Here is a 27,633-nt window from a genome sequence, read left to right as displayed (position 1 = left end):
TTTTTCTCTGAAGGCAGCATGTTTCTCTTTCTCCAGCTCTTTTATTTTAGTGTAACTTACTTCATTGTAGTCATTCCTGGTTTACTGAAGCCCTTGTCTTTGTAAAGGGCTTTCTTTCAGACTGGCAGAATATAGAGCAGGGACAACTTCTTCCAGAGTTCTGAGATGATGAAAGCCCACCTGCAGGGTAAAAATACTATTTTTTTTCACCATTCTGCCCTGCATTTTAAAAAGATAATCGGCTCTTAGGTCAGATAACAAACAGCGGTGCCACCCAGGTGCTGTTTCCAAAAATAAATTCTGTTTCAGGTCATCTTCAGAGTCAGAAAATATTTATGATATAATGTAAAAAACTGTTATTCAAAGGGCAGTCATTCATTGCAAGATACACACTCATCCCCTGCTTTGTCTGTTTTGGTTGCAGCACCTCACTTACTGTTTCAAAGTAAGACAAGATGTGCATGCTACTGGAAAGCAGAGACCCTATTTTAACACACATTATGGTTCCCTGTGCTGTTGCTTTTTCTCAATGAGGTTAATAATTTTGCAGTAGTTTCTCAAGACCCACATGCAGTGTGCTGAATTATGCTGTAGTGGCATGATTTAGTGGCTGGAGAGTGCCACAGGTACTGAGGTCAAAGCCTGTGCACTCAAGATGATCAGGATTGCAGAGCTGTAGGAATGAGTAATGAAATCAGCAGTTACTGGACGTGGAGGGACATTAATTTTTTATTATTATTTATTTATTTCCCCATATTGGCATTAGTAAAGGATCGAGAGTCTTTGAGAAAAGCTCATTCCGTTGTTCTTTACCTCCTTGTCTGTTCTCACATACATGTACCTCAGTCTGAGATTCTTCTCTGTGGGAGCCTGTTGTGTTTATGTTCTTGCTACTTGTCACTTCATTTTTTGGCTTAGTCACTGGTACAAATGCATTTTAACAAAGTCCTGCCAGATAAACAGTGGCATTGTGCTGCTGCTCTAAACCAAACACTGTTCTCCTTCCTTTTCCAGGCTTACAGTAAATACCATCTCCATGTGCTTCTTCCTCATCAGGGGTAGATTTTGTCCTTCCACATATGGCCAGCACTGTATCAGTTAGTTCCAAATTATGACAGAAGTTCAATTTGGGTTGCATCTTTTCTTCTCTTTTTACTTGTTTTATTTTTTTTTTAACTGCCATTGCTAGAAAGGCTCCCTTTGACTTTAACAAGGACTGGGTTGAAGATCTTTTTGCCAGGTCTGAAGAGGTGATATTTAATAGTCGCAACTCTGCTGGTCCTTTCATGTTTGTTTTCATTTTTACCTCCTTATAGCCTCAGTGCCTGAAGCAGAAGTTTTGCTTGAGAATCTTAATTTTCATTAAAAAGAGAGCAAGCTTCTAATTCTTCTTGCTTGGAAAACACGGCCTGAAAATATATACAGAAATATCCTAGGGAATCAGCAAAGCCTAGCTGAAGTGTACAGAACTCCAGTGTTTGGGAACAAGGAAGATATTTTTGGATCCTCATTCTTTGTGGGCTTCCTCACAAAGGGGCAGCAGCATACCTGTGCTGTCAGACGTCCTGGTGGGAGCAGGGAGGAGGAGTCCAGTTAGCCTCTCACAAGGAGATGGATGTTCCCTGGTTTTCCCTCACTGCATTACCCTCCCCCTCACTGTCTGAAGTAACTAAAATGTGGTGGGGGCAATAGAGGGAGCACGTTTCCATGCTGGAATGTGATACCTGCGTGGATGGAATCTATTACAAACTGAAAAGAAGCTCTGTAGGCAGAGGAATTAAAGGAACCTAATGTGAATTAGGTGATTTTGGGCAATGGTGAGTGTGTAATCTATTTAAAGTCTGTCTTGTTGCTGGGTATCATAGGCACCCTCGCAAAAGCTTTCAAGACAGATGAACCCATAGATGCCTTTGCAAGTGAATAAACGTTTTTAAGTGTAAGGAATCATACCTGAAGAGCTGCTCCCCACAACGGTGGGAAACGTGGTGGTGCTGTTGGCCTTGACATTGTTTTGCCTTTTGTATTTTCCATCTGTCTCAAGCCTCTCAGTGAGGTGTGGTCAGTGGTTTTGCTGCCCTTCATGCCTGCAGAGCCAACAAAGACAACCCTGCTGTGGGGGTTTCAATGAGCCTGTCCTGCTCTCTGTAGTAGCAGGCCCTCTAATGGCCATGCCGGCAATAGTCGGGAATTATTCACATTCCTGGGTAATGCCAATAGTTGGAAACCTAGCTGTATGTAGTAAATTCAGTTTTCTGATGAGGAGTAGCTCTGTGTTCTAAAGCAGTCCTCACTGCCCTGTGAAGAAAACTTCATACGCTGTGAGCTCTGTTGAAGATGGCTCAGTAGTTGGCCACAGTGATCCCACTACAATCCAGCTGTCATGAGTAAAACTCTCACAATTTTTGTCATCTCAGTAGAGTGCAGTGCTTTAATTACTGCATAATCCCTTAAAAGCTGAATGTTCATTTTGAAATAGATAAAGTGGTAACAGCTTGTAATTGCTGAAGTTGCTATCAAATAAGTAAAGAATTGTTTGTGTCAGCTGGAGTGTAAGTGTAAAATCATAGCATAGTAGAAAAAATAGTCTTTTGGTTGATTGTCTTGGCTTTCCTAGAAGTTCTAGAAACAAAAATCCTTTCTTTAAAGAAATATCATACTTCATTCTAATTAATTTTTTTTTATTGTCAGTCTAATGCTGACTTCAAGAATCAACCAGTTTTTGGTGATAACACAGATTAATAATAACAGGTTAATAATCTTTGCTTTTAACAAGGAGGGAGGGGTTTTTACCCCCCACCCACTTCTGATATCTTGGGTTGGTGAGATGAGTAAAGGCAATGCTATTCACCTATGTGGGCTATAGAGGAAGGTACTGAATTCAAAGTCGCCTGTGCTTTAAAAAACAGATGCTACAAAGCAGGAAAAAACAACCCCCACCCTATTATCCTCCTTGTATTATACTTAAAGGTCAAGTCATTTGCTCAAAGCCAGTGAGAGATTTTGTGCTGTTTACACACTAAACTGCCTCTAGGGAGGTTCAGCACCCAAACTTGCTACCACAAGCATCATGGAAACAAGGTGAAGAAGAAAACTGAATTTACTACATCCATGGTACAGAGGCACAAGGGGGTGGTGTTTTCCAGAGTGTGGGACGAAATGATGCCTGGTCACCTTTTCTGACAGGTTTGTGGGTGCTGTTTGAGAGCAGCAGTTGAGAAAACAAGAGGGAGCAGAGGACACTGCTGGGTATGGAGCCAAAACACTTCCCTGGCTTACCTGCAGTGCTTGGGCAGGGGCTGTGGCTGCTGCAGGAGGCTCAGCAGTGATGTCTGCCTTGCTGCAGGAGTGAATATCCCATCATACTTCCTGCTTTCCTGGGCTGCTATACTCTCCAGATATGGCACTTATCAGGCTGCTGTGTGTAGGAGAAAGAAAGTGTTTACATCAGTGTATGCTCCCCCTTTCTTTTTTTTTCTTTTTTTTGACTCTGTGTTCATTGACTTCAAAGTACAAGCTTTCCAGCCATCAGCTGGTCTTTGATCTTCCCCTGTGGTTACAAGCCTCCAGAAGGAGGAACATCAAAGGCAGAAATGGCTAGTTTTGTTGGCAGATGGGGATTTAATTGTTGCCCTCCTTTGTTCTGCTAGGATGCCTTCCAGGAAGAATATTACCGCACAGGAACCTACCCAGCAGTCCCCACAATACCACCCCGCCGACCATGGACACTTTTGAACTGGCTTTTCTGGGCCTTATTGCTGCTATATCCTTTGTTCCAGCTGCTCATCAACATGATCAACAGTGGATCATCACTGACACTGGCTAGTTTTGCATTTGTCATTATAATAGGTAAGTTTTCTGATACAAAAAGATTACTTAGAGTGTAACTGTCCAATAGGATTTACTGAGATTTGCTAAATATAAAGATGATTTGTGAATTCAACAACCCATCTGATATGACCACTCTAGCCTGGACTAGGTTAGAAAGACTTTTTTTTTGTTTATTTTTTTATAGTTGTACTATTTTTTATAAGAGCTGCATACAAAATTTTCTGTTTCTGTAGAATTCAAACAGTGACTTCTCAGTGGGTTGCCTACAACAGGCTTTCTTTCTGTGTGTTGTGTGTTGCTGTGTTCTACTTAAAACGTTTAGAAGAGAGGCACAAGGATAATTTATTCTTTTGAGGATGCTTTTGTCTAATCACAGTCTGATGTGTCATGCACTGGTAATCCATGAATTCATTATTTAAGCACAGCCTGTTGTGGCCATCTACTCTGATTTATGTAGCACAGGGCATGGACTGTCACAGGTGATTCCTACAGGAACTGTAGGAATCTGCCTTGGTTCTGAACTGCCTTGATTCATATTTCAACTAGTACGATATTTAAAACAAGGAAGGAAAACAAAACAAGGAGCTGGCCCAAAGAAAGGCAGGGAGATCTTATTTGGTGTTCTTCATGGAAGCAGGAGCCAGGTCAGTTTAGCAAATTGCATCATATCTGGTTGTCTGTGATTGAGTGCTGGTTTGAAGAGTAAGTTCCCTTCCAGAAAAAGCCATACATTTCTAAAGCAAATACTGTCTGTTACTGCACTGACCATCACAGGAATTCATTACTTCATCACCTTCACATCTGTGTATATTACAAACAACCTTGGAAAAAGAAACAGACCTTCACAGTCTTCCTAGCTCTGAGAGAACTTGGGTACAGAGCTGACTTAAAAAGCCATGTCCACAATAGCAATACAGAGGAGATAAGAAAATGTGGAGCATCTTCTTGTCTCAGAAGTGAATCTTTGCTCTCTACCCAGGAAATTGTTCCTAGCACATAATAATAATAATTCATTGCATTCTCCGAAGTGTGACTCTTGAGCTAGATTGATCAAGATTAGCTAACATCCTTTTTAGCCACCTGTGAAGAGTTTGATGTGGTAGGCACATAATATTTTTTTTCAGAAACTGCCCATCAAAACAAATGCTGCATTAAGCTCCTGTTCATGCTTCTTAAAGAGGTAATTGGAGAAGGAACAATTTGTGTGTGTGTGTGTGTGCAGGCAGGAAATTTCCTTCATGATGCTTTGAGCCAGAGAAAGGAAAACAAGCAAATGCAAGATTCAGCATAACAGTTGATACATTAGGTGGGCAGGGTAGAGGAAAAAAGAAGGGGATCCTGAGCTCTTGTCTTCATCTAGAGAAATTGTTGGTGCTTGTTACCCTGGAAATGCTTTGTGTAAAACATGTAAGAGTTCCTCAGGGCAGCAACTACAACTTAAAAGCCTCTTTTTCCACTCACCTTGTTTGTTGGAAGTCACAAGCAGTATCCCCTTCCCCTTCTCTGACTGGTGAAGAGGATGGGAGTGCAGAGTGAGCACTGTGGTTGGGGTGTGCCAGGAATGGGATCTGATGGGTGCAAATCCCTGTCACTTGCAGAGAAAGGTGAATCAGCCTCCCCTGTGCTCCTTTGCAAAGTGGGTAAACAGCAGTGGGTGGGATGAGGTGTGACACCATTGTAAATGCTACTGCCTGATAATTTGCTCAAGAGGACATTTGTTCTGCCTTTGGAAGAAAAGCATTTCTGGCACAGTCTGTTTGGAGCTGGGTTGTGGAACCATGGCCTAATGGTGCACTGAAGCATAGCTACTGCAAAATGGTTTGAATTTTTCATCTTTCCTTCAACGTTTTTCTCTTAATTCAGTTTCTCCACTCAGCAGACTGGTTGGTTGCGTGCCATTTCAAAGTGCTTCATGCCTTGTGTACCCTCCACAGGGAGCCTCACACCATTATTCAGAGTTTCTGGAGTTTAACCTCCTGGCTGACTGCTTTACTGCTTGAAATTGTAGCATTTGTCATGGTTTTGGATTTTGCCCTTTGTAATTCAGCTGAGTTGCACCACACCACTCACCCTGCACCCTAAGCCTAATACAATCTTGCCATTAGTGACCTAGGTCACATCTTTATCAAGAAGTGAAAGAAGGAACCTGTAAAGGAAAAAAGCTATGATGCTACCAAGAACAGACAGCAAGAATGACTTTCTTTTCATTTCTTTCCCCTTTTCATGTTCCCCATTTATCTTTCTTCTGCTTCTAGCCACTAGGAAAGGAGGTTGCTCTGAGTCATCTCTTGACTGCAGTGATAATCCAAAGCATTTATTCTCTGGTTATCTGTAATACTGGATCTGTCAGAAGGCCACAGCAGCCTGCTGCCAGAATGCACAGCAGCATTGGGTGTGAGCTCCCAGGCTGCCAAAGCCCAGCAGAGAACACCTTGAGGGTGTGTGATGTGCATTGCTCCCCATCCACACCTGTCCCACCTGTGGCCTGGTGCAGCTTGCACCTCTCTGCTGGCTCTGCAGCACTCTGTGCCCAGTTCCCATTCCACTCCTGGTGTGACCAATCCCAGAGTGCCTGCACTTGCCTGGGGTTTGCCCTGCAGTGGAGGAGCCATGGTAGAGGCTGCTGCCTGATCAGACTCAGCCACCTTTAGCTGATGGCAGGGAATGAGAAAGATGATGTCACTTACGAGCAGATTATGTCACTTCTGAGCAGATAGCAGCCACTGTGAAGCTGTGGAGGGAAGAGAATCCATGGGAGTGGAAGAAAGCTCAGCCATTAGTCAAACCAAGCAAAACACAGGGCTGGTTTATCCTGGTCACTTAAAACTGGATGTGTCATTGTGTGCCAAAAGAGCAACAGGTACCTTAGTATGTTACAGTCTGTTTCTGTTTTGCCATATTCCTTTAAAACCAATGTTGTTGCTAGTTGGGAGTAATTGGTCTCTTTCTGTGGATGCAGGAAAAAACCTCATCCCAAGCTGTCACATTGACTTTTGTAGCCAACAGCTGAGTTTCTGTAGCAAGGCCATTCTCCCCTAACTGTGTCCTGTATCCTAAGGGGGATCTCTGTCATGAACATTCTGGATGTGGTGCAGCCATCTATTGACAGAGGAGCAGCCAGCATTTTATTCTGCAGTTTAATTTCCCCAGCTTCAGGCAAGGGCTGCAAAGTGACTCCTGCTGGGAGGGAGCAGAGCATGGACACAGACACAGCCTGGAGTTGTGGCTCGTGGTGGCAGCTGGAACTGTCTGCCCAGCACAGCCAGAGCGTAGCAAAGCAGGGAGGACTGGGTTTGCTGTCCTTACAGTGGGAGTGGTGGTTGCTACCTGGTGGCTTAACAGTGTAAAAGGAAGGTTTTTCTGTAGACTGAAGGGATTTATCAGATGACAAAATCCGCTCTTCCCATTGCTCCTAGCAGACCTTTTCTCACCATTTGTAACTGAAGCACACGGGTAGCACACCGGCACTTTGGCAGCTCACCTGATACTCCAGAATCAGGAACTTTACTGCAGTCCCTAATAGCCCATTGTAATAGGTTCCTGGTTTTAAGGGTGGGTTTCAGTACCTGATACAGGTGCAAAGGTGCAAATAAGCACAAAACAAATCTTTTGTGATAGAGCAGATTAAGTAAGAGGTCTTTTCACCTGGTACCCTCTGCATTGTTTCTAGATTGTTATTTTGGATAGTTTCTGGATAAAACTTTGGATATTTTCTGCTTATTGTGCTCTCCAGTTAAACACTGACTGGCTGTTCAGGTGGAAAGAGCTCTAAGATGAATGCTCCACTTGAGCTGGAGTGGAAGGACGGTAATCCCTCAGACCCTAACTCTGAGACCTAAGAATGAGTAACTCTTGAATGTACAGCTCTGCTATAAATGACATTTCTTTATGCTGTGAATGCTGTCCCCTTGTGCTTTGCTGTGCAGCAGTTTGGCTGTTTATACTACCAAAAGTCATCCCACTGTGCTCGTACCTTAATGCTGCTCTGGGACTGGGAGCCCTTTGTGAAGCTACTTGAATCAGTACAAGGCATTTGCTGCTCCAGAGGATAAATGCTCAAGTAGTTTGAGGGACAAAAGTGTTTTGAAAACCAGCTTTAGTTTCACAGGACACATGGCTGGAGATTTAGGTACTTAGCTCCCAACAACTATTTAAAACTTGGTGTTGATATTTTGGTGCTGAAGCAGTAGGCACATCTGTCAAATGTCAGTATCTGTATTTGACAGCAGCTTCTTTTTTTTTCTCCTCCTCCTGCTTCCCCAGTCTCATTTGGCTTCAAAGAACCAAATGTTGGGTTGCCTTTCATGTTTTGATAACTTGTGTTGAGGGGCACACCCACCCTTCATGCTCTAGAAGTAATTATTGTAAAGCTGTCAAGAGCAGTTAAAAGGATGCAAAAGATGAGAGGGTTTTTTAAGGGAGCAGCAGCTATTCCATGTTTAATGCTAAAAGCACGGTGGCATCTGGGCTGATGGCACAGGGCCAGCAGCTCCATTTCAGTTCTGGGTGAGGGAAGTGTTCCCTCTGAAGGGAGTGCAGTAGTGATGGGCCAGCTGGGATTCCATGGGAGCTGCTGTGTGCGCTGTGCACTGTGTGGCTGGGATCACAGAGTGACCTGGGCAGCAAGGCTGGCAGTGCCTGCAGGCTGACATGAATGGAAGGTGAGGAGAGGACATACCAGCAGGGTTGCAATAAGTTTTACAACAGGATATAAACCACATGCAGAATTGTGCCTGCATCAATTCTGCCTTTTGGTGGAGCTGCCAGATAGTCTGGCCTTTCAGCCTGGTGCCTAGAAATTGGGGGATTTGGGGTGGGTTGTTTACTTTTTTTATGTGAGTGTGTTGGTTGTTTCTTCGCCTTCATAGTATGTAGGATAGGCCCTCAATGGAAGTGTCTACAATTCATACAGTCTTTAGTTGTACAAATCTCAATTTCAATGCATAACCTATATAACTCAAGTGCAAACTAAATGTGGGAAATTTTTATGCCCCTGCCTGCTGTGCTGCTTACAGCATGTGCTGTGTAGTATAAAGGCAGGGCAACAGATGAGAAAAAAATCCTGAGTTATAAGGGAAAGGGTGGAAATCGTTTGAGCTAAGGTTTTGCTGAGGGATGAGATACTATATGTGGAGGTGGTGATTTTCTTGGAGCTAAAATGTGTTCCAAGAAAGATTACACTCCTGGCTCTCTTGACTGTGTCAGCTCAGCCCTCCTTGAGCCCAGCACTCAAGCAGGCAGAGCAGGTCCTCAGCAACCTCCTGCATCTTTAGGATGCTGAGTAATGGGGGACACAAAGATGCAGGAGCTCAGTTACCTCAGTTTGCTGTGGAGTAGTGCAAGGATGCTTCAGCCAGTAACTTCTCTCATGCACTTCTCGGGGTGGTTTTAAACCCTCACAACTATGAAGTGAGGCACTGCTGATTAGTTACTGCTTGATCTCCCTTTCTCTCCTTTCTTGAAGTAAAAAGCCTGAAGTCCCCCTTACTACAGTTGTATGTAAAACAAGGAGTGAATAACTCCTGAAATGTCAAGGTATCTCTCAGGTCTGCACTGAGGCTCCAGGAGAGCTGTGGCGAGGAGGCAGTGCAGGCACAGACCAGTGAGGCAGCCCAGCCTTGCCCCACTTCGCTTCCACACGCTTGGCAAACATGGGCAGTCCTCTTCTCCTTGCACCCACCATAGGGTGAAATGGGGATAGAAGGCAGTGGCAGCTTCTGCCAGGGAGCAAAGGACAAAAAAGGACATCTGAACTGCTGAACTAGTTGGTTTTTGTGTCCAGGCATTCTTGGAACTGGATGAAATCCCCAGTATGGTGTGTGGCTGCTGTAACAGCTGCTCTTATTCATGCTCTGTGTCCATCTCCAGATGCTGCTTCTATCCCTTGTGGTTAAAAATCTTAATGATTTCATGCTTGCTATTATGTTATGATCCCAAACTGCAGGCTACACGTTGGATCTTTCTCTTGTGTTCCCCAGCTCATGGCCAGTTAAATGTCAGAGATGGTTTTTTCTTTCTTGTCTGCCTGTTAGAGTGAAGCCCTTTGCCCGTCTCAGTGGCGTGTGTTTCTGTTCACAGAGTGACAATGGAGTGTAAATGACAGTGAGCCAGCTCCCTTTCTGGACTGTTCACTGCACATCTGTGCCTGTGAGAGGGCCCTGCTTTCCTGGCATCCACAAGGCCTGAGGGCAGCCCCATGGGCAGCCCAGCTTCCCAGTGTCCAGCCATGCTGTCACATCACACGTGACTCATCCCTGGCATCCAGTTACCACTTGCACTCTAAAAACTGCCAGCTTACTGTCAGACTACACAGCAGGAGTCTGTAGTGATGGCTCTTTGCTGTCCCTGTTGCTGTGCCAAGTAGCAGCTGGAAAAGCAAGGGCAGCAGTGTTTGCCAGCTGCCAGCCCCCTCCCCTTCCAGTACTGAAGAGCAGAAAATGCCAGGACACAGCCTTGGATCAGCCCTACGGTTCACAAGGGATGTCTGGGAGTGGGATGAAACCTCTGGATTCTCTTGGTGATCTCAGGCACTGACTTAACCATAAAGAGTCTTTTGGCTGGTGAGAATTTGTCCAGAGTCATCTTAGAGAAATAAAGAGTGATGGGAATGAGACATCTAGAGCACCTCACCTGACTGTCACCATCAGTCAGACAGCGGGATTTGGAGGCTTAGGGGAGGTTTGTGGCTTTCTTAGGTTTGTTTGGTTTGGGTTCCTGTTTTTTGGAAAGCATTCTGAGCAGAGGGAAGATGTTTGTGACTTCCTAATAGGTTTAGGCCTGAAAGAAGTGTGGCAGTTCTGAACGTGTAGAGTAGCTGGGTAGAAGCTTGAGGAATAATAGATTTTGGGCAGCTGAGCCCCTTTACAGAGAAACCAAAAGTGTGAGGGAAGGGGTTTAGGTTAAGTTGCATTCAACTTAGTCACTTTAAGTGCTACAGATAAATAAATAATCCTTGCACATGGTAAATTATTACCACTGGATCATCTATAAAAGTCTTTCAAATTCATCTGTTTTCTTGTAATGGACTTTTTCATGAGCTGCCATTAACAAATACCACAACTTACTTTTTTTTTATCAAGATCTGAAGTTCCCTTGCGCTTGCTTGTGCTCTTTCAGACCTGGTGCTGTTAAAAGCCAGCAGAATTCCCTTCCCCTGGCATGCAAGGCTGTGCGTGCCTGTGCCTCTCACACCCATCCTGGCTCCTTGTAGCCTCTTCCTGTTGATGGGAGGGGATGTGTCCAGCCTGAGGCTCTTCCTTCATGAGATGCCATAAGCAAATAAGTTGATGTGGAGGTGTGGGAGCATCTGCTGCACCTTTCATCCAAGGTCTCTTTCATGATGCTGCTACACCAGTACAGATTTTCAGGCCATGCCTTAAGCACCTTTAACTGTGTTTGTTTTGCAGCTTCTGTTGGTGTGAGATGGATGATCGGGGTTACAGAAATTAACAAGGGCTCCACCTATGGCAACAATGACAACAAGCAGAAACAAAAGTAGCACCTTCAGAGACTGCTTCAACCCAAAGGGAACAAACACAACTGCTGAAAACTCTTTAAGTGCATATCACGGTCCTTCAAGTGAGAGCAGAGGATGAGTAATGGCCGTTCATATCTGAATTTGTGCTCCTGTTGTTTTTCTCTGGGGTTTGGGCTGGATGACATGCTGGAAGGATGCACTCCTTCGTATACTCTCAACAACAGGTTTGCACATGTGTGGTTGGTTTGTTTTCCTATGAAGTGTCTTAAGTTCTGAAGAAAACAAAATAAATTCCAGCGTGCTTGTATGAAGAGACTCTACCTGGAAACTAACCAGAGGTGCAAGCTTTAATGTCAGAAGATTGTTACAAGATGATTAAACTTGATAGTTGTGTAGCTCACACAGTTTAACAACCATAATCTGTCAGTGTTTAAACACAGTACAGCGGGATGCTGTGCTTGGTTATAGCAGTATTGGACTGAAGCAGCTCTGCTGAACTGGCAGAACTACTGTAGAGTTTTTGTACATCCAGAAGTTACTCCCACAGTGTGCACTACATGGGCCCTTCAAAACTTCAGCCAGACCCTGCCTGGACATCCAGACACTGGAGCCTGGCAGTAGCAGAGCCTGGATCAGAATTTGGCCTTGTGGCCTGAGCAGAGCTAAAAGTTACCCACTGCCCTCTCTTTGCCCAGGCCATGCATCCGAGGTATAGCTGAAACCTGTAATTCTTCAGAGTAAATGTCATTTTTAATTTGGAAAACTCGAAGTACAAAAATTCCTTTTGGCTCTAAATGCTACTTAAAATTCCAGGCCGTCCTAACAATTTTGGAAAGAAAATGACTGGGCATGTTGTAGTGAAATAATGCCAAATGTGCATTACAGCATATGCCCTGTACCCAGACTGTTGTGACCCTAATTTACCTGCTTGTCTGTCTTTTCTGATAAATTAGTTTATTTGGTGCCTCATAACAGTCAGCCTGAATTAGTAGTAAATTATTTTCTTCTGGGGAGGAGGGGAACTAGGAGAGAGACCTAGGACAGTGGGTATGGCTGATTTATGTCTGTCTTGATTTGACACCCTTTTGAATTAAATGAAACTAGAATGAAGCTCTGAGGAAAGGGGGTGGCTCTGACATTCCTGGTACTGATCTCAGGACAGCTGCCTCCTGTTTTTAAACTAGAGTTATGGATCTGCAGGTTACTATAAATAACTTGTTTAAAGCAGGGGGGGAAAAAGGAAAGGAGGGGACATTAACTAACAGCAAATATGATTGGAAAAAAAATCCCAATTTTTAAAGTCTACAGATCCTGACACTGAGCAGTGGAGGTTGTGATTGACACTTTCAAAGACAGTCCATATTCACTCAGCATAGAGCTAAGCCATGATAGTCTTTAGTGAAGAAAGTGAGTAGTCCTACTCTACAGGTGGTATAAAAACATTGTTCTTGTCATATGATAAAACTGAGGCCAGAAGAAACAGGCTAATACAACAATATGAATCATTCCCTGAAATATGTATTTGCTATTCAGTACATCAGGTAATCTAGAAACTCACCTTTTTAATATGCAGAACCTAAAAAGCAGGTGAAGTAGTGCTTTTAGCATGGAGCAATAAGTGAAGTTTAGGAATAGTGCAGGCAGTAACATTTACAACGTGAAGGAAGGCATAGGCAGTGTGAGAGACTGCTTTGGGAGGCTTTTTGCCTCACACATCTTTGTACACATGCATTCCCTATGTTCTGAAGCTTTCAGGAGCAGGTCAGATGGGCTCAGATGTTTTTAGAGCCCAAAAGTAGAAAACACTGTAATGTTTACAGTACTGTTTAATAAAGCATATGCCCTGCACTCTATTTGCTGTAACACTCTTAACAGTGAAAAACTGAGTATTGCATCTGTAGTAATGATCAGGCACAGCCACAAGCCAGACCTGAAGCCACTGCACACAAGAGCTGGAAAATGGGTTGGAGGGGAGAAAGGAAAGGCCTCTCCAGGGTAGCATTTTACTGTGAATATTACCTGGCAGGCCCAGTGGCCTTTTCTCTGGGTGATGGGTGAGCAGTTCTGAGCAGCAAATACATATTCCTGGAGTGACAGAGGCTGTTCTGCCTTCCTGAGAGCCATGGATTTAACATGCAGTAAGGAAGACATTTGGCATTCCTTATGAAGCTTAGTCCTTCCCCCTCCAACTGCATGCAGTGCCCTTCTCCCAGAGGAAAGCACCAAACAAATAAACAGTTCTGAAAGAGTACTGAGGTGATTTCATACCCGTGTCCCTGGGACCAACTCTTAGAACAGGCTGATGGCCAAACATGCCACTCTGGATCCATCCTCCCAAGCACTTGTGCAAGTCCTGGCACACCACTGAGGCCCTTCCAGCACTCACTGACAGAGAAAGGTTAGTGGTCCTTGCCAAAGTTAAACTTCTCCAGTTCACTGTATTTAAAGAATGACATAGGTTATTAGGAAGCAGTGTTTGCCCCTCATCCCCACAAGCAACTGTATGTTCTACAACTGCCTTAACAAAATTAGTCTTAATGTTTGTTTATACAAAAATAAAAGTATAAAAAGCTAATATGCAGTTGAATGAGTTTTCTTTTGGTTGGCAAGAACAAACTGGTAACAGTTTGTCACCTTTATCCTGACTTGTAAAAGCTGTCCACTGTTCCTGTTTGTGTCCAAGGGCACCTGAAGCAAGGCAAGTGAGGACACAACTCACTCAGGTACTTCTGTTACACTGCAGAGTGAAGCACACAGCAGGCTGGGGGGGACACTTTTACCTCAGGTACTTTCATAGTCCTTTACTGAGGATGACAACATACCTCCTATCACACAACTGAAAATAGAGCACTGAAAAGAAGGGAAGTCTTTGTTTAAATTTAGCATTCTGTTTTTTGAGAGTGTTAATACCTGCACAGGTGACATGCACAGCAAGGCTCACACTTTTCTAGGTAGAAATGTCAGATTTTGTGGAACCTCCTTGACAACTCACCCCACACCTATGACTAATCAAGAATTTGTGGAGTAAGATGAGAGACAAGACACCAGGTTATAAAACCAAATACTAGAAGCATTTTAAATTACCTGTTTTAAATCTAAAGCTGTAACAGGAATATATAAACTTGCACTAATGTTTACAAGTAACAGTTTTAAGTCACCTGTTTTTAATAGCAAGGAAAAAAAAATCAACTAGATCATACATTGCAGACTATATCTTCCAGCTGCTAACCACTTCTAATCTCTCTTCCTTTTCTGAGGCTGATGACAGCTGAGGTGTGTGGTGGGGAAATGAAAGCCCAGGATCAGAAATCAGTTTTCAGAAGGTAACAGTAGGTTCTTGGTTTTGCCAAACAGAACACAAGAATCAGCTGGTACAGATCTCTTCTAGAAGACAAAAATGTCATGCAGACCACTCCCTGTTCACAGTGCATACATCCAAGAAGGAAAGTATCCCTTAGATAAAAGGCAGTGTCGGGAATTGCCCATCACCCGCTTTTCTCAGAAGATGATGGAAGGGGGAACCTTATTTCTCTTACCTCTTGTGTAAGAAACATCTCACAGTACTCATCTTGAAACTTGACACAACACTGACTACTGCAATACACAAGCAGCTTATTCCAGTTAGGTCAGCTTAGCACTCTTATCCCAATGTTGCAAAAAAGTTTAAAATGTGGCACAGTCCCACATTTATTTTTGGAAGAAAAACCCTTCACCAACATCTCCTAAAATAAACCATTTATTGAGAAAAACCTTTTTTTTTTATTTCATTAATCAGCCTTGTGCATAACAAATCCGAAGCTTGCCAAAAACAAATAAACAAAAACCCCAGTAAAAGTTCACAGTCAGTGCACTCAAACAGATTAAAAAACAAGGTCCATAACGCCTGATAACACTACAGCATTTTTCTGAACCTAGAGAGTTCAAAAATACTACATATTAACAATACAAGTTCTCAGTCAAATGAGAAACAGGAGAAGGAACAAAAAGGGTATGGTCCATATACAGTAGTAATGGCACTTTCACTGATACATGCAGCTTCTTCCAACTTGCGGACACGTCACGTGAGCAACATGTGCCAAGTAAAATGTACAGGAGCAGCAGAGGAAGTGACACTGTCACTTGTGCAGTCTTCGTTAAGGTCAACTTTTATACTGCTTCTCAGCACAGTCTATGTAAATATTACATACAGTAGTGATTTGAATCTTGTCAGAGTAGAAAAGGCCAGAGATTGAGTAACTTCATTCTTCGTCTGTGCAAACCTGTGAAGGAAGCAAAAGGCAATTACTTCAGCATTTTCCTCCTGCAGCAAGATGATAATGGATCCATTTCTTTAGCACCTTCACCTGGAAGTTTTCTCTCCCTCATCCACAGTAATGCATTACAAGTGTTTGCATGGGAGTACTGACATTCCCATGTTACCATGCATCCTTAAGGTGCCTAAAGCAGTGTCCACCTCTGATGGATGGGATCTGCTACAGCTGCACTGATGAGGAATGGGTGATGATGCCAAACACAGTGCTACTGAATCAGAACACCAAAGTGATCAACTTTATGCTGGAAAATGAGACGGAATTCAACAAAAACTGCTGCACTCCTACTCCTTCATAAAAGAAGTCACAAATACAGCTCAGTTGTAGCTGTGAATGTTTGCCTGTTCTTAAGGAAAGCATCACACCATAGTTCATGCAAGAACTGCAGCCTGTTACAGCAGCTGCCAGATAAAACATTCAAGTATGACCTTAACGTTACGTAGGAACTTAAAAGCAGCTCTTTGCACAGAAGAATGGGAGACTTCTTGTGTGTGGTTTCACTTTTTATGGAGGGGTCCTCATCTCTAAAAACCTGTGCATTTGTACTTGCTGAAGTTTTTGCTGCAAAGCCCTTCAGATCCAATTAGCTACCACTGAGTTGGAGCCTGACTTGTCTTTTTAACATAAAGATAATGCATTTCAAAACAGCAGTGAAAGTTTATTGCATGGTGCACACCACGTCCTATGGTCACATGCTTGCTGAAAGCAACACATGTGCTTCTGGAAAATTGCCAATCCATTTTTCCTGGACAGCAGCAATTTGCTAGCAGCCCCTCACCATGGTACCAACCTCTGTGGCATCACTGAGAACAAAGAAGCCAAGTAAAAGCTGTTCCCCATTCCCATCTGCAGTTTTTGTAGCCAAAGTCATCAGACAAACCTTGACAAAAGGATGATCGAGAAGCTGGCTGGCCGTCCACCTCATCTTTGGGTCACTTTCCAAGCAGTGGCAAAGGAAGTCTTTCCCTTCTGGGCTCACTTTGTCAGGAATAGGAGGTTTATGACCCATCCCCACTTTATACATGATCTGGAAGTTGTGCTCATATTCATGCCAAGGCCTCTGCAACAGGTGACAGCATTGCTAAGTGCAAGCTTTAGTGAGTAACTTGCTACCCACTAGAGCATGTATTTCTGTGCTCCAGGAAATGAAAACCATCCCCATCCTTGCAGACATGAGTGTGACAAACTGCTGAGAGTGGGACCAGAATTTGCAGAAAAACTGCTGGGAACAGTTTGCTTTTCATTAGCACATGAAACATCCCTACCTTGCCCGTGACCATCTCTATGACAACACAGCCCAGGCTCCAGATGTCTGCTGCACGTCCATGCCCTTCTCCTTTAGCTCTAGTGATTACTTCCGGAGCCATGTATGCTTTGAAACAACATATATGATGCCATCAGTTCATACAGCAGAAGGAACAGTATACATCAAGTGACTGACTGGGTAAACCAAATGCTTATTTAAATACCCAATTAATTACTACTTAGGTTTTCTTGCTAAGTTTTGCCATTTGTTGGTTTCTTGTTCTTTGACATGTTTTCAGCACAACTGTCTTTCAGCCTGAAAAGTGATATTGAAAATGCTGTTACAGTACATGCTTTCAGTGACTGCCATTTTCTGAAAATCTATTAGGCAGCTGTTTAGTGAAGAGTACTGTTTCAGTAAGGCTGCAGAGAAAAATACAACCCCAGAAAACACATGCTCCAGCATTTCTGAAGTTACAGACAAACACGATTTTAACTCTCACATTGTTATTCACTTACTGTTTTGGCTTCTGGATGTAAAGCACAAAACTAGCTAAGGTAAAATCAAGTTTCCCTGAAACACATGGTTTTACTCCAGACTTCTGGCAGAGATATCTTCCTTTATGGTAAGTAGACAAGTACCTGCCTAGCACAAGCTTCCTCACCTGCAGTCCCCAAGGTACTGTTCACTTCTCCAGGCATTGTCTGGGTATTGTTCTTCAGCTTCACTGAGCAGCCAAAATCTCCTAGTTTAATCAGTCCAGATGAGGTAAGAAAGATGTTGGCTCCTAAGAAACATAAGGAAATATGGACACACTTGTTTAAACCAGAGCTGAATTAAGGTCTTCTCAATAGCCTTGGAAGTTGCAATGGATAATAGCTTCAATTCACATTTAGATCTTTACCTGTGAATTAAGTGTGGAATATGACAGCATTAAAGATGTTCTGATGGGTTTGTGCTAACATGAAGTGTACTGGAAGTTGACAAGTGTTCAAACAAAAAACAAAACAAAACAAAACAAAAAACACAAAAAAAAAACACCACAAAAAAAAAAAAAAAAAAAAAAAAGGCAGTACGGCAGGCAAATTAAACAGCTTTCCATATAAGCTCGTTACAAGAAATTACTCCTTCAGGAATTCCAATGCTTCTCCTTGTGAGCATTAAATGCAGAAGGAGAAACTGCTTCCTGGCAGAGGCCATTGCTGTGTCCTTCCCACTAGTATCTCTTCAGTTTTCCTGAGTCAAGACAGATGATATCACACTTGTCAATAAAAATAGTGTAACAGGATGAGGGAGGGAATCATCCCCCTGTACTGGGCTCTGGTGAGGCCATACCTTGGATGCTGTGTCCAGCTCTGGGCCCTCACTACAAGAAGGACATCAAGGTGCTGGAGCGTGTCCAGAGAAGGGCAACAGAGCAGGGGAAGGGTGTGGGGCACAAGTCCTGTGAGGAGGGGCTGAGGGGGCTGGGGGTGTTTAGCCTGGATAAGAGGAGGCTCAGGGGGGACCTTGTTGCTCCCCACAGCTGCCTGAAAGGAGGGTGTAGCCAGGTGGGGGTCTGCCTCTTCTACCAGGCAACCAGGGACAGGATGGGAGCAAATGGCCTCAAGCTGCACCAGGAGAGGTTCAGGCTGGACATCAGGAGGAATTTCTTCACTGAGTGGTCAGGCATTGAAACAGGCTGCCCAAGGAGGTGGTGGAGTCACCATCCCTGGGAGTGTCCAAGGTACAACTGGGCATGGCACTCAATGTCATGTTTTAGTTGTCTGACATTGTGGTGGTTTGTCCAAGGTTGGACTCAATTTTGGAGGTCTTTTCCAACTTTAATGACCCTGTGGTCACAGTTGACTTGCAAAACAGAGTTTTGAGCAATGTATTACTTATACTACCAAGTGCCTACTCCTGTGCCACTTTACTTCCAGAGTAATTTTTGGAGGAGGACTACCACTAAAATAACTTGCTATACTGGCAGCTTACACTAGAACAAACTTCCCTAGCATAGTTAAAAATCTCCAAGGGGGATCTGCAAGTGGCTTCAAGTCAGTTGCTCAACAGAACAATACAAAATAAACCAAATGGTCTTGACAACCTGTAGTTTTCTTTCACTCAACATCCTGCCAAATTATTCGTTTTGACAGCAACAGAAAACAGGCAGAGCAGAAGGAGCTCCTTATATGAGGCCACATTCTGGACTCTGCAAGTGTCACAATGAAAGCACAAGTAGGTTGCAAGTATCACCTGGCAGAAATAGAGCTTCAGCTGTGGTCTTCCTTGAGGAAAGACGGATAGTATGCACAAAACAAACTGCTCACCTACTCTAGGAGTAGGCAGACAGTGGGGATTTCACTACACATAGCCTCTTCCCATGTCTCACAAAAATTCATTCAAAAATGGCTCATCTCAATAGAACCTTCCAAAGTTTCTCACTTTTGTTCCACCTTGAGCAGTGCAGAAATTCTTGGCTGTTCCTCTTTTGTTTTAGTCTTAGTTAATAGCCTTTTCCCATTCACTTGGTTGGGCATCCCCAAGATATTCATAAAGAATACAAAGAATCCTCAAAAAGCTCAAGTCAAAAAAAGGCAGTGCAGGTCAATGATGCTAAAACCCTGCCCATTTCTCAAAGGACTGACTACTCTGACAACAGTTGGTAACTATTTAGTGCAAGAGGTGTTACATAGAACTGCAATGGATGGGTGAGCAAAATCACTAACAGAAGTAAATTCCAATCTTTAGTTATTGTAGACTTTTACAAGTCCTGAAAGAATTAACATTCGGGGAATACAACTCAACTCCACATTGAGTGCAATGATTTTCCACTTCTGGCATTCAGATGCTTGCACATCCTCCAGAATTCTTTCACTGGATTCTGCAGTTTGCCATCAGTGGGATCTATGTTCAGAGTCACCCTGCAATCACAGGTGTGTGTACTGGAGTTGAGTAGACCACCCCTCAGCTCCTTGAATGAAAGATCCAGAAAGACACAAAGCAGTACAAGAAGGCTGCTTGATGAGACACTAAGTATGGGCAATGCATTAGGAGAGTGACAGCTTCTTCCTTTGAACTGTCAACTGCTTTTCCAATGTTTTCAAGCAGTTGCTTGTCAGATAGATAGCAGGTGCACTTAGCCTAAAAAAAGAGCTTAGGAAAAATAGTCCTCACTAGCAAACACTTTTCCAAGGATGTTCTGGAAACCTGTGTTTCATTCCTCAAGAAAGCAACATGAGAATTTCACAGAAGTTTCCAACTATTACTGTGGATAGAGCCTGGCAGTGCTGAAGTGCAACAATCATCTCTCTTCTGGCAGAATTTAGGCTACTGTAATAGCTTAGTTTAATACAGCTAAAAACCTTCTTCCAAGGCCTTGCAAACTAGACTTTATATCTTTAAATAAAAACTAATGAAAATTTAGCCTAAGTATTTCCATGAAAGCTCCTGTGAGCCCTTCTCCTGAAAGCCCTTGGAACTGTCAAATGGAATAAAGCACTGAACCAAAGTTTCAGCAAGAAGCCAGAGAAGGCACTTGAAGACTCATGTTGCAGACACTGATGTGGTATCACTGGAGCCTGTTTTGCAAACTGCTTGTTCAGAAACCAGACTGTAGGAGGAGTCTCTGAAAGCAGTAAATGAAACCTGCACAGATCCAGCAGGACCCGTGCAAGAAGAGCAGACAAGAGATCAGTACTTTGAAGATGCTCTTTACCTTTGACAGTTAGCACTGCTGGGAATGTAACGAAACTCCTACACATCCACATGGCTAACAGGCAAAATAAAACCAAAGACCATGAGTAAAATGGCAGAAATGGCCCCCATCTGTTCCTTCTCTCCCCCTACACATGCACTGTCTGAAGCACCATCACAGGATGCACTTGGCAGAGGCAGGAGTTGCCCAATTGTGCACAGCCTTCCTGCTGGTACAACACAGATCCTCCTGGGCACACTATGAAGAGACAGTGTCAAAAGCCACACTCCTGCTACAGCAGCCAAAACCTAAAGCATTTAAACTCAAGTTTCATGCCCTGTACCTCTGCCAAATCAGCCACATAGTAAGAACAATGAAAACTGCACTAGCATGATAATCCAAAGCTTTTGGTGGAAATCCTGTGAGTCCATGGAGCAGTACAAAAAGCCCCACTAAAGGCTGTACTGTAATTCCAGAAAAAGAGGCAGCTCAGACATTCCACAGCCAGTGCTTAAGCAGTGCAGCAGCCAAATTCATTCAAGAAACAACCAGGCAAAATGCTACCCTTGGATGAGAAAATGAGCTTCCGCATACTCTTTTTCTCAGTCTCTTAGAGAGCATGTTCACAGTCTCCTGTTGCAGTTTTCCAGCTCTTGCTGAATGACATCCCTTCCTTTGTGCTCATCAGGAAGACAGGATAGCAGAAGTTTTGAGCTTCACAAGGTTTTGAGCTAACAACAAGGTTACAAGAAGACAATAAAACAGTAGCAGTTTGATGAAGACTTTTTTGTATAGAGCATCTCATTTGAGGTTTCTGATTTGCTAAAGCTGCAGATACAATCCTTTCATTTTCTGTATTCATCCAAGGAGTCTTCAAGAACATGCCCTTCTCTCCTGAAGAGACTCCACCAGGCATGGCCTCATTAATTCCTCTCAATTCAGCACTTCTGAGATCACACCTTGAGTGCTGTGCCTTGCTTTTAGGCTCTCCAGCACAAGAGAGACAATGACACACTGGAACAAACCCAGGACAGTGGTGTCAAGATATTCAGAGGGCTGGTGCACCCAGTGTACAAGGAAAGGCTGCAAGATCGGTTTGCTCAGCTGGAAGAAGGGATGCTCGGGGATGTGTGTGCAGGGGATTTATTGCTGTTTTCAGCTGTGTAACGGGAGGATAGCAAGACTGCAGAAACAGACTTTTCCCTCAAAGGCACACTGTGAAATGGTCATGCATCAATGGACACAACAGCAACCTTTGCAGATTCCAGGGAGCTATCAGGAAAAAACTTTTCACAGTGGGGATAGGTCAGTCATTGGAACAGGGCATCTCCATCCCTGGAGATACACATATATCTCACCTCCACAGTGTCCTGAGCAATCTGAACTGATCTGACATTGGATCTGATACTAAGGCTGGCCCTCTTTAGGACAGAGGACTCAGAGATGTCCACAGGTTCCCTCCAGCATTAAACATTCCATCATGCTGCATCACCGTCCAGAACATCTTCCTTACAAAGTGAAATAACTCTAACCAAGGAAACTGGGCTTAGCCACAGGAATTAAAATTCAATACCCAGAATAGAGATTAAAAGAGTATCACAAGAGACTATCTCCTGCTGCAGACCAGCACCACCTGCATTTCACAATGATGCAGGCTAAGCAAAAGCAGTGCAGCCAAATGTAGCAACCAGCTGACATAACCCTCCATCTGCCCTCACCACCACAGGCTGAAAAATGTTTCTGGCAGTTGTATCTTGCTTTGTCTTTTACCCACATAGAGCTGGATGCCGTAACAGCATCTGAAAGACAAAGGTGGCACAAGGGCACACTACTAACCTAAAGTCTATTTTTGAGCACAAGGTACTTGCAGACACCAAGTATAGGTATCTTGCAGGATACAGATAAACAATCACTATAACAATTGCTTATCTGCTGCTAAAAGAAATAGATCAACAGTGATGTTAAACAAACTGGCCATGAGAGATCTAGTGTGATCTGACAGCAAGATTTTCATAGGAAAGTAGTTTTAACAGTCTGAATGTCATTCTTCCCTATCAGAAAATAAGAGTATCAGTCTACCCAAGAGATAAAATTAAAATTAGAGTGTTCTTTATTGCTGTAAGCCTGAAAACCTGGGGATGCAATGTTAGCATAAAGGAAGTCAATGAGCAAAAGACTTCCAATGCATCAAGTAACCTTTACAAAAATACCCTCTGTGGTCTCTCTTTATATTCTGCCATGGAGCTTCAGGAAGGTCTATAAACAGAGGTGCCTGCAGTGACCCTCTGTTACTCTCAAGAAACACTCCAACATTTGACATAAGGAACCTGCTGCAACAGAAATGCTCTCAGGTAACATAACATTACAGTTCTGTTAAGCAGCTTTTCTCACTCCATGCATTTCCCTGAAGAGCAGAAGACCTATTTGGAAACATATCCAGATATCATCAATGACATTGAGCAGCACAAAAGAAATCCCTGTCAGCCAGCTTTGGATTTGGATCACAACGAGCTTCCAGGAGAGCATAATCCAGCTAAGCAAAACCTGAACAAGGAATGATCAAGAAAAGGGCAAGGAGGGAACTGTGAAAAGCACAAAGGGAAATCCACAACTGGAAAGAAACCTTTGGTGAGGAAGGAGAACCAGAAAAGGTAAGATTGCTGGGGAATGGGAGTGAGGGAAAGTGTTTTCTAGGAAAAAAAAAGCCAAAACTGACTCAAGAGTGGCCTACCTGGGTGGAAGGCCTCTGGATCGTAGATAGTTCTTTTCCCAAATGAGAAGCACGAGGCCAAAGGACCAAGAGCAACTGGGAACCTCCTACACTGCTGCGGTGATTCAAAACCCTGTGAGCAAGAGGGACATAGAAACCCAGCATCGTTGGGTTGCACTGCCTTGTCACAAAATGAGCATTCACAGGGCATATTGTGTGCATTGCTCCCCCTACCTTCGCCTAAGTTTCCTGCCATCGGTGAGCCAAATATGCCAGACTAACAAAACCAAGATAACCAGACATGGAGGATGTTGTTGGAAGGCGCAGAAAAAGAAAAATGAACCTGAAATGAGGACTGACACTGGGTATCTTAAATGCCAAGCCCAACCCCCCTTTGGTTACTGTAGTTTCATCTGCTAATTACGTACACAAATGCTGACAGCCAGGCACGAGAAGATAAATGTAGGGAAAAAACCACTTGATAAAGGGATATCCTAAAATCACTTAAGTTCTTTTTACAACAGTTTTGTTACTAAGTTTAATCAACCATTCATCTGAAATTCCAAAACTCTTTGGGAAAATGGAATCACAAGGAAAAGTTCTGATGCACTCTAGTACTGTACACTGCCTGTCAGCTCCAGAAAACATCACTTATTTGCACAGACAAGAAGGAAAACAGCATTACATAACTCAGTACATTAGTGCTAAAAATGCAAGGACTAACAACTGAGTTTAGATAAATCCCCAATAATCTTAACAACCTCTAAAAAAACTATATAAATCATGGGCAAAATTTATGAGTTTGAAATGACAATTGTGAATGTTTTTTACGATCTACACATAAAAGAAAAGGCATGAAACTACCCAATAGCTTGTAAACTGAAAACTTAATAGAAGGCTTTATACAAATAATGGCTGCATAGATAATGCACACTAAATATGCAAATACATGCCCCCATCCTTCCCCCTGCTCTCATCTACCACACTGAAACAACAACATTACCTTTTTGGTTAACATTACCTTTAATGTCTCGATGAACAATACCATGTTCATGCAGTACATTGATAGCAATCGTGATCTGCTTCGAGTACAGCCTAATGACATGCTCCTGAAGGCCCAGTTTTGATACCTCCTCCAGAGTGCCCTCATCACAGTACTCCATGAAGATGTACATTTCTTCCTGTTTTGGGAAGCAAACCAGATGTCATTTGGTATAATTTTTTATATTTTAAACACTGAACAGTGTTTTAGTTTTCCCTACATCCTTCATTGTTCATTAAATAAATAATTAAAGTATTATATATATAATGTCTTAATGAAAGTATCTCTTGCCATGAAATATCTAATATTCTATTGCACAGCTATGGAAAACTCTCTGCTACATGCTTATCTGACTCATTTGTACATAACTGATGCTATTCAGTGGTACCAAGTGCTTTGGCATCAAGCAAATGACACTTTGGAAACCTTGCAGGTGCATACACAGAAATTTATAGAGATTCTTTCCTTATTTAGAGAAGGGCAAAAAAAGGGCACAAAATGGTGGTTTAGGCTTGTTTTTTTATCCCTTCTCTCTCAGTTCCTTCAGTATTATGTGTTGACTGCTTGAAATAGACAAGCTTTTTGTTCTTTGCTGTGGCTTGAACAAGCACGCCAACTCTAACTCATTTTAAGGAAAAAAGTAAGTTTCTGCTCCCACTCTGTCTCCAAGCCCAGCTGGTTTCAGACAGACTGAATTAATATAAAAAGATGGCAAAGACACCAAAGACACTTAGAATCTAGTCCAAGAAACCAATGACCCAGTGGCACAGACTCCCAAATTTGTGTCTCAAATAGAGAACTGCAGAAAGCAGCCACGTCCCCTTCTAAACCAGCAATGGGTCACCAAAACAACTTTTTCCATATTGAGCAAACTAGTCAAATCCAAGCAGCACTTTCCAGCAAGACATGAGGACTTGAGACTCACAAGTGGGAAGAGCATGTGGAAAGCAGAGAGTAATAAAAAGCTGGGCATCCCAGTACACAAGACTGGAATCCAGCTCCACAGAAAAATACACTTCATTAGCTCTGCTGCTCAAGCATGAAAACTTGCTTTTTCCTTTTGAAGAGATGCTAGCCAAATTCCAATACTTGTCTGGAATCAAGATTTAAATGCCAGCAGAATATTTTTCCAGGAATCAACATGGAACATGATACAGTACAACCTTTGCTGCTAAGAGGGACAGGTTTTAGCCTGTCTAGTCTTTATCTACATACAGGAGCTACCATACCATATATGATAGAACTTGCTTTTAGACCAGTTCAACAGAGCAGCAGCATAGAATAATTCCAGCATTACTCACTCCATTCACTTATTTTAAGCCTCCTCTGTTTATGTACCAGTTCCAAAAAGTCTCTCCTAACTATGTTTCAGAGACCTCAATATCCAGAGGAAAAAAGACACACTGCTATTCACAGAGATAACCAGACAAGATTTACTAAAATGTTCTCATGTAAAACCCTCAAAATATGCAAAGCTTCTTAAAATTTTCTCTCTGCCTTATAAAAAAGCCCCAATAATTTACACTTTCTTACCCTGTGGAGCTCCACACCAAAATAACGAACCAGATTAGGGTGTTTGATGCCTTCAAAAATCTTCAGTTCATCAGCTGTTTCTTTGATGGTTTTGTGATCATTAGGTTGAAATCTTATCTGCAAGAAAGATTTGTCATTGTTTTGATACTATTTCAAATTAATAAGGAACAAAAAAAGCAAACAAGCTATCCTAAACTCAAACACAACAAAAAGCTGCTGTTGTTGTTGTTGAATACCATATCACACAAAGAGCCCCCACTTACCCCTCTCCATTCCCAAACTGAAACAAATAAAGCCCACTAAGCTATTTCTGGAAAATTATCTACAACTATGATGACTCAGAAACTTTATAAGAGCAATACACTCTTGTGTCAATGTGTCAATACACTCGTGAGCACATATCAATCTCTTCTGTGCTTGCCTTCTAGCTAAGTGTGGTAGACAGACACAATACAAGAGAATCTGAAAGCAATGTCAGAGAGATCTATCATTCAACAAAGATTTTTTGCCAGGTACTTCATCACCAGAGTCTAAGTGACCTCTTTGAGGGGTTTATTCAGGGAGAACAAGGCAGCTGCAAGGAAAAGGTGTGGCATGAAACAAATATAATCAAAGGTTTTGATGGAAGAAACCACGTTTTCATTTCTTCTCCTACAATATGCTGTGATGGACTGTTCAATGAGGAAAAACATTATCAGGTGTTCTGGAAAACTGATTTAAAGCTTCTAACCACATACAGATAAGCATGATGAATAGCAAATTATGGAAGATGCTACTTTTACCATATTGTTAGAAAACAGAAGCTTCATTAACTGAGTGCAGGACAACTTCCAAAGAAATAAATGCACATAATTGCATTGAAGGCAATATATTGCCTTCAGTTGCTAGGATGTTATGATTGTTACATTCCCTGTAACAATTCCAGGATACAGTTTGTACTCAAGCAGTGGTATAATTAAATACATGAAGATTACAAAGAGGTGACAAATGATATTCAAGTATTTTACATATTTTCTAATGCATAGTTGCAATACTATGTATTTGTAGTAAAGCTTGTCCACTATCATCTGAAGTAATTTCAATGACACTGTGGATGAGGTAATACAACCACGGTGTCATTGGTGCAAGGGCAGGGGAATGCAGTGTTCTTAACCAGTTTAAAAAAAAATTAATAAATCTAACTGCCCCCAAGTTATTCTTAAAGAAATCCAGAAAAGCCTTTTATTTGGAAGTTGCAAACAGTTTTCATTCAAGCCTAGTGAAACAAAACAACTCTCAAACAAGATCTATTTATGAGCTTACTTCAGCTTCTGCTAAAGAGCACACACATGCTGATCTGCAAACAGCATCTGCACCTAGAAAGCAACTTTGGATTACAGAAACAGAGTGCAGCTGATGGGGGGGATAAATGTCACTTCATCAGGAGAAGAAAAACATAACAGCAACAAAATCTCAAGTGTTGGTATTAGTCAGTGACTGAGTATGGTACAAGAGGTTAAGCACAAGCCCAGTCTTGCTTTTCTATACCTTGGAGGTCACATGCATATTTTGTGTGTGTGTGTGTGTGTAAGAACTGGCTCATAAAATGTAATTGCTGCAACATCCAGTGGTTGTCACAGTAACTAGTAACTGCTGTGAACACTTAATGTTTGCAGTTGTCTAAAGATGTAGAAATGCATTAAAACTGAACAATAATTTAAAAGAAAAAAACCACAAGGTGTGGTAGGGGAAACAAATCTCTACGCCTACACAGCTTTACTTACTTCTATCCTGAAAACTAGATTTTCTGTACCCACCAAGTTAGTCAG

The 27,633-nt window shown here is 42.6% G+C and overlaps 2 protein-coding genes across 14 annotated transcripts in view; one reads left to right on the top strand and one right to left on the bottom strand.

Moving 5' to 3' along the window:
- The window catches only part of AGPAT4 (1-acylglycerol-3-phosphate O-acyltransferase 4), an 81,569-nt gene extending 67,689 nt beyond the window's left edge, over positions 1-13,880 (top strand). For all 5 annotated transcript variants that reach the window (XM_064414873.1, XM_064414872.1, XM_064414874.1 and 2 more), the window contains 2 exons: positions 3,648-3,846; positions 11,235-13,880. In XM_064414873.1, the coding sequence (XP_064270943.1) occupies positions 3,648-3,846; positions 11,235-11,326 (291 nt within the window). In that variant the 3' untranslated portion in view covers positions 11,327-13,880. The remainder of the gene's footprint in view (positions 1-3,647; positions 3,847-11,234) is intronic.
- A 1,145-nt stretch (positions 13,881-15,025) lies between these two features.
- MAP3K4 (mitogen-activated protein kinase kinase kinase 4) overlaps positions 15,026-27,633 on the bottom strand; it is a 66,487-nt gene continuing 53,879 nt past the window's right edge. For 7 of the 9 annotated variants that reach the window (XM_064414860.1, XM_064414858.1, XM_064414863.1 and 4 more), the window contains 6 exons: positions 25,826-25,942; positions 24,272-24,431; positions 17,526-17,648; positions 16,881-16,987; positions 16,496-16,675; positions 15,026-15,564 (listed from right to left, as the gene is read on the bottom strand). In XM_064414860.1, coding sequence (XP_064270930.1) covers positions 15,544-15,564; positions 16,496-16,675; positions 16,881-16,987; positions 17,526-17,648; positions 24,272-24,431; positions 25,826-25,942 — 708 coding nt within the window. In that variant the 3' untranslated portion in view covers positions 15,026-15,543. Of the gene's footprint in view, positions 15,565-16,495; positions 16,676-16,880; positions 16,988-17,525; positions 17,649-23,271; positions 23,384-24,271; positions 24,432-25,825; positions 25,943-27,633 lie in introns of those variants that run through there. The other 2 variants (XR_010359383.1, XM_064414865.1) reach the window with 2 other exon arrangements.

This window comes from Passer domesticus, chromosome 3 (assembly GCF_036417665.1).
Source record: "Passer domesticus isolate bPasDom1 chromosome 3, bPasDom1.hap1, whole genome shotgun sequence".
Lineage (NCBI taxonomy): Eukaryota > Metazoa > Chordata > Aves > Passeriformes > Passeridae > Passer > Passer domesticus.
Note: the sequence above shows the minus strand (reverse complement) of the source record. Positions and strands in the feature narration are given on the sequence as shown.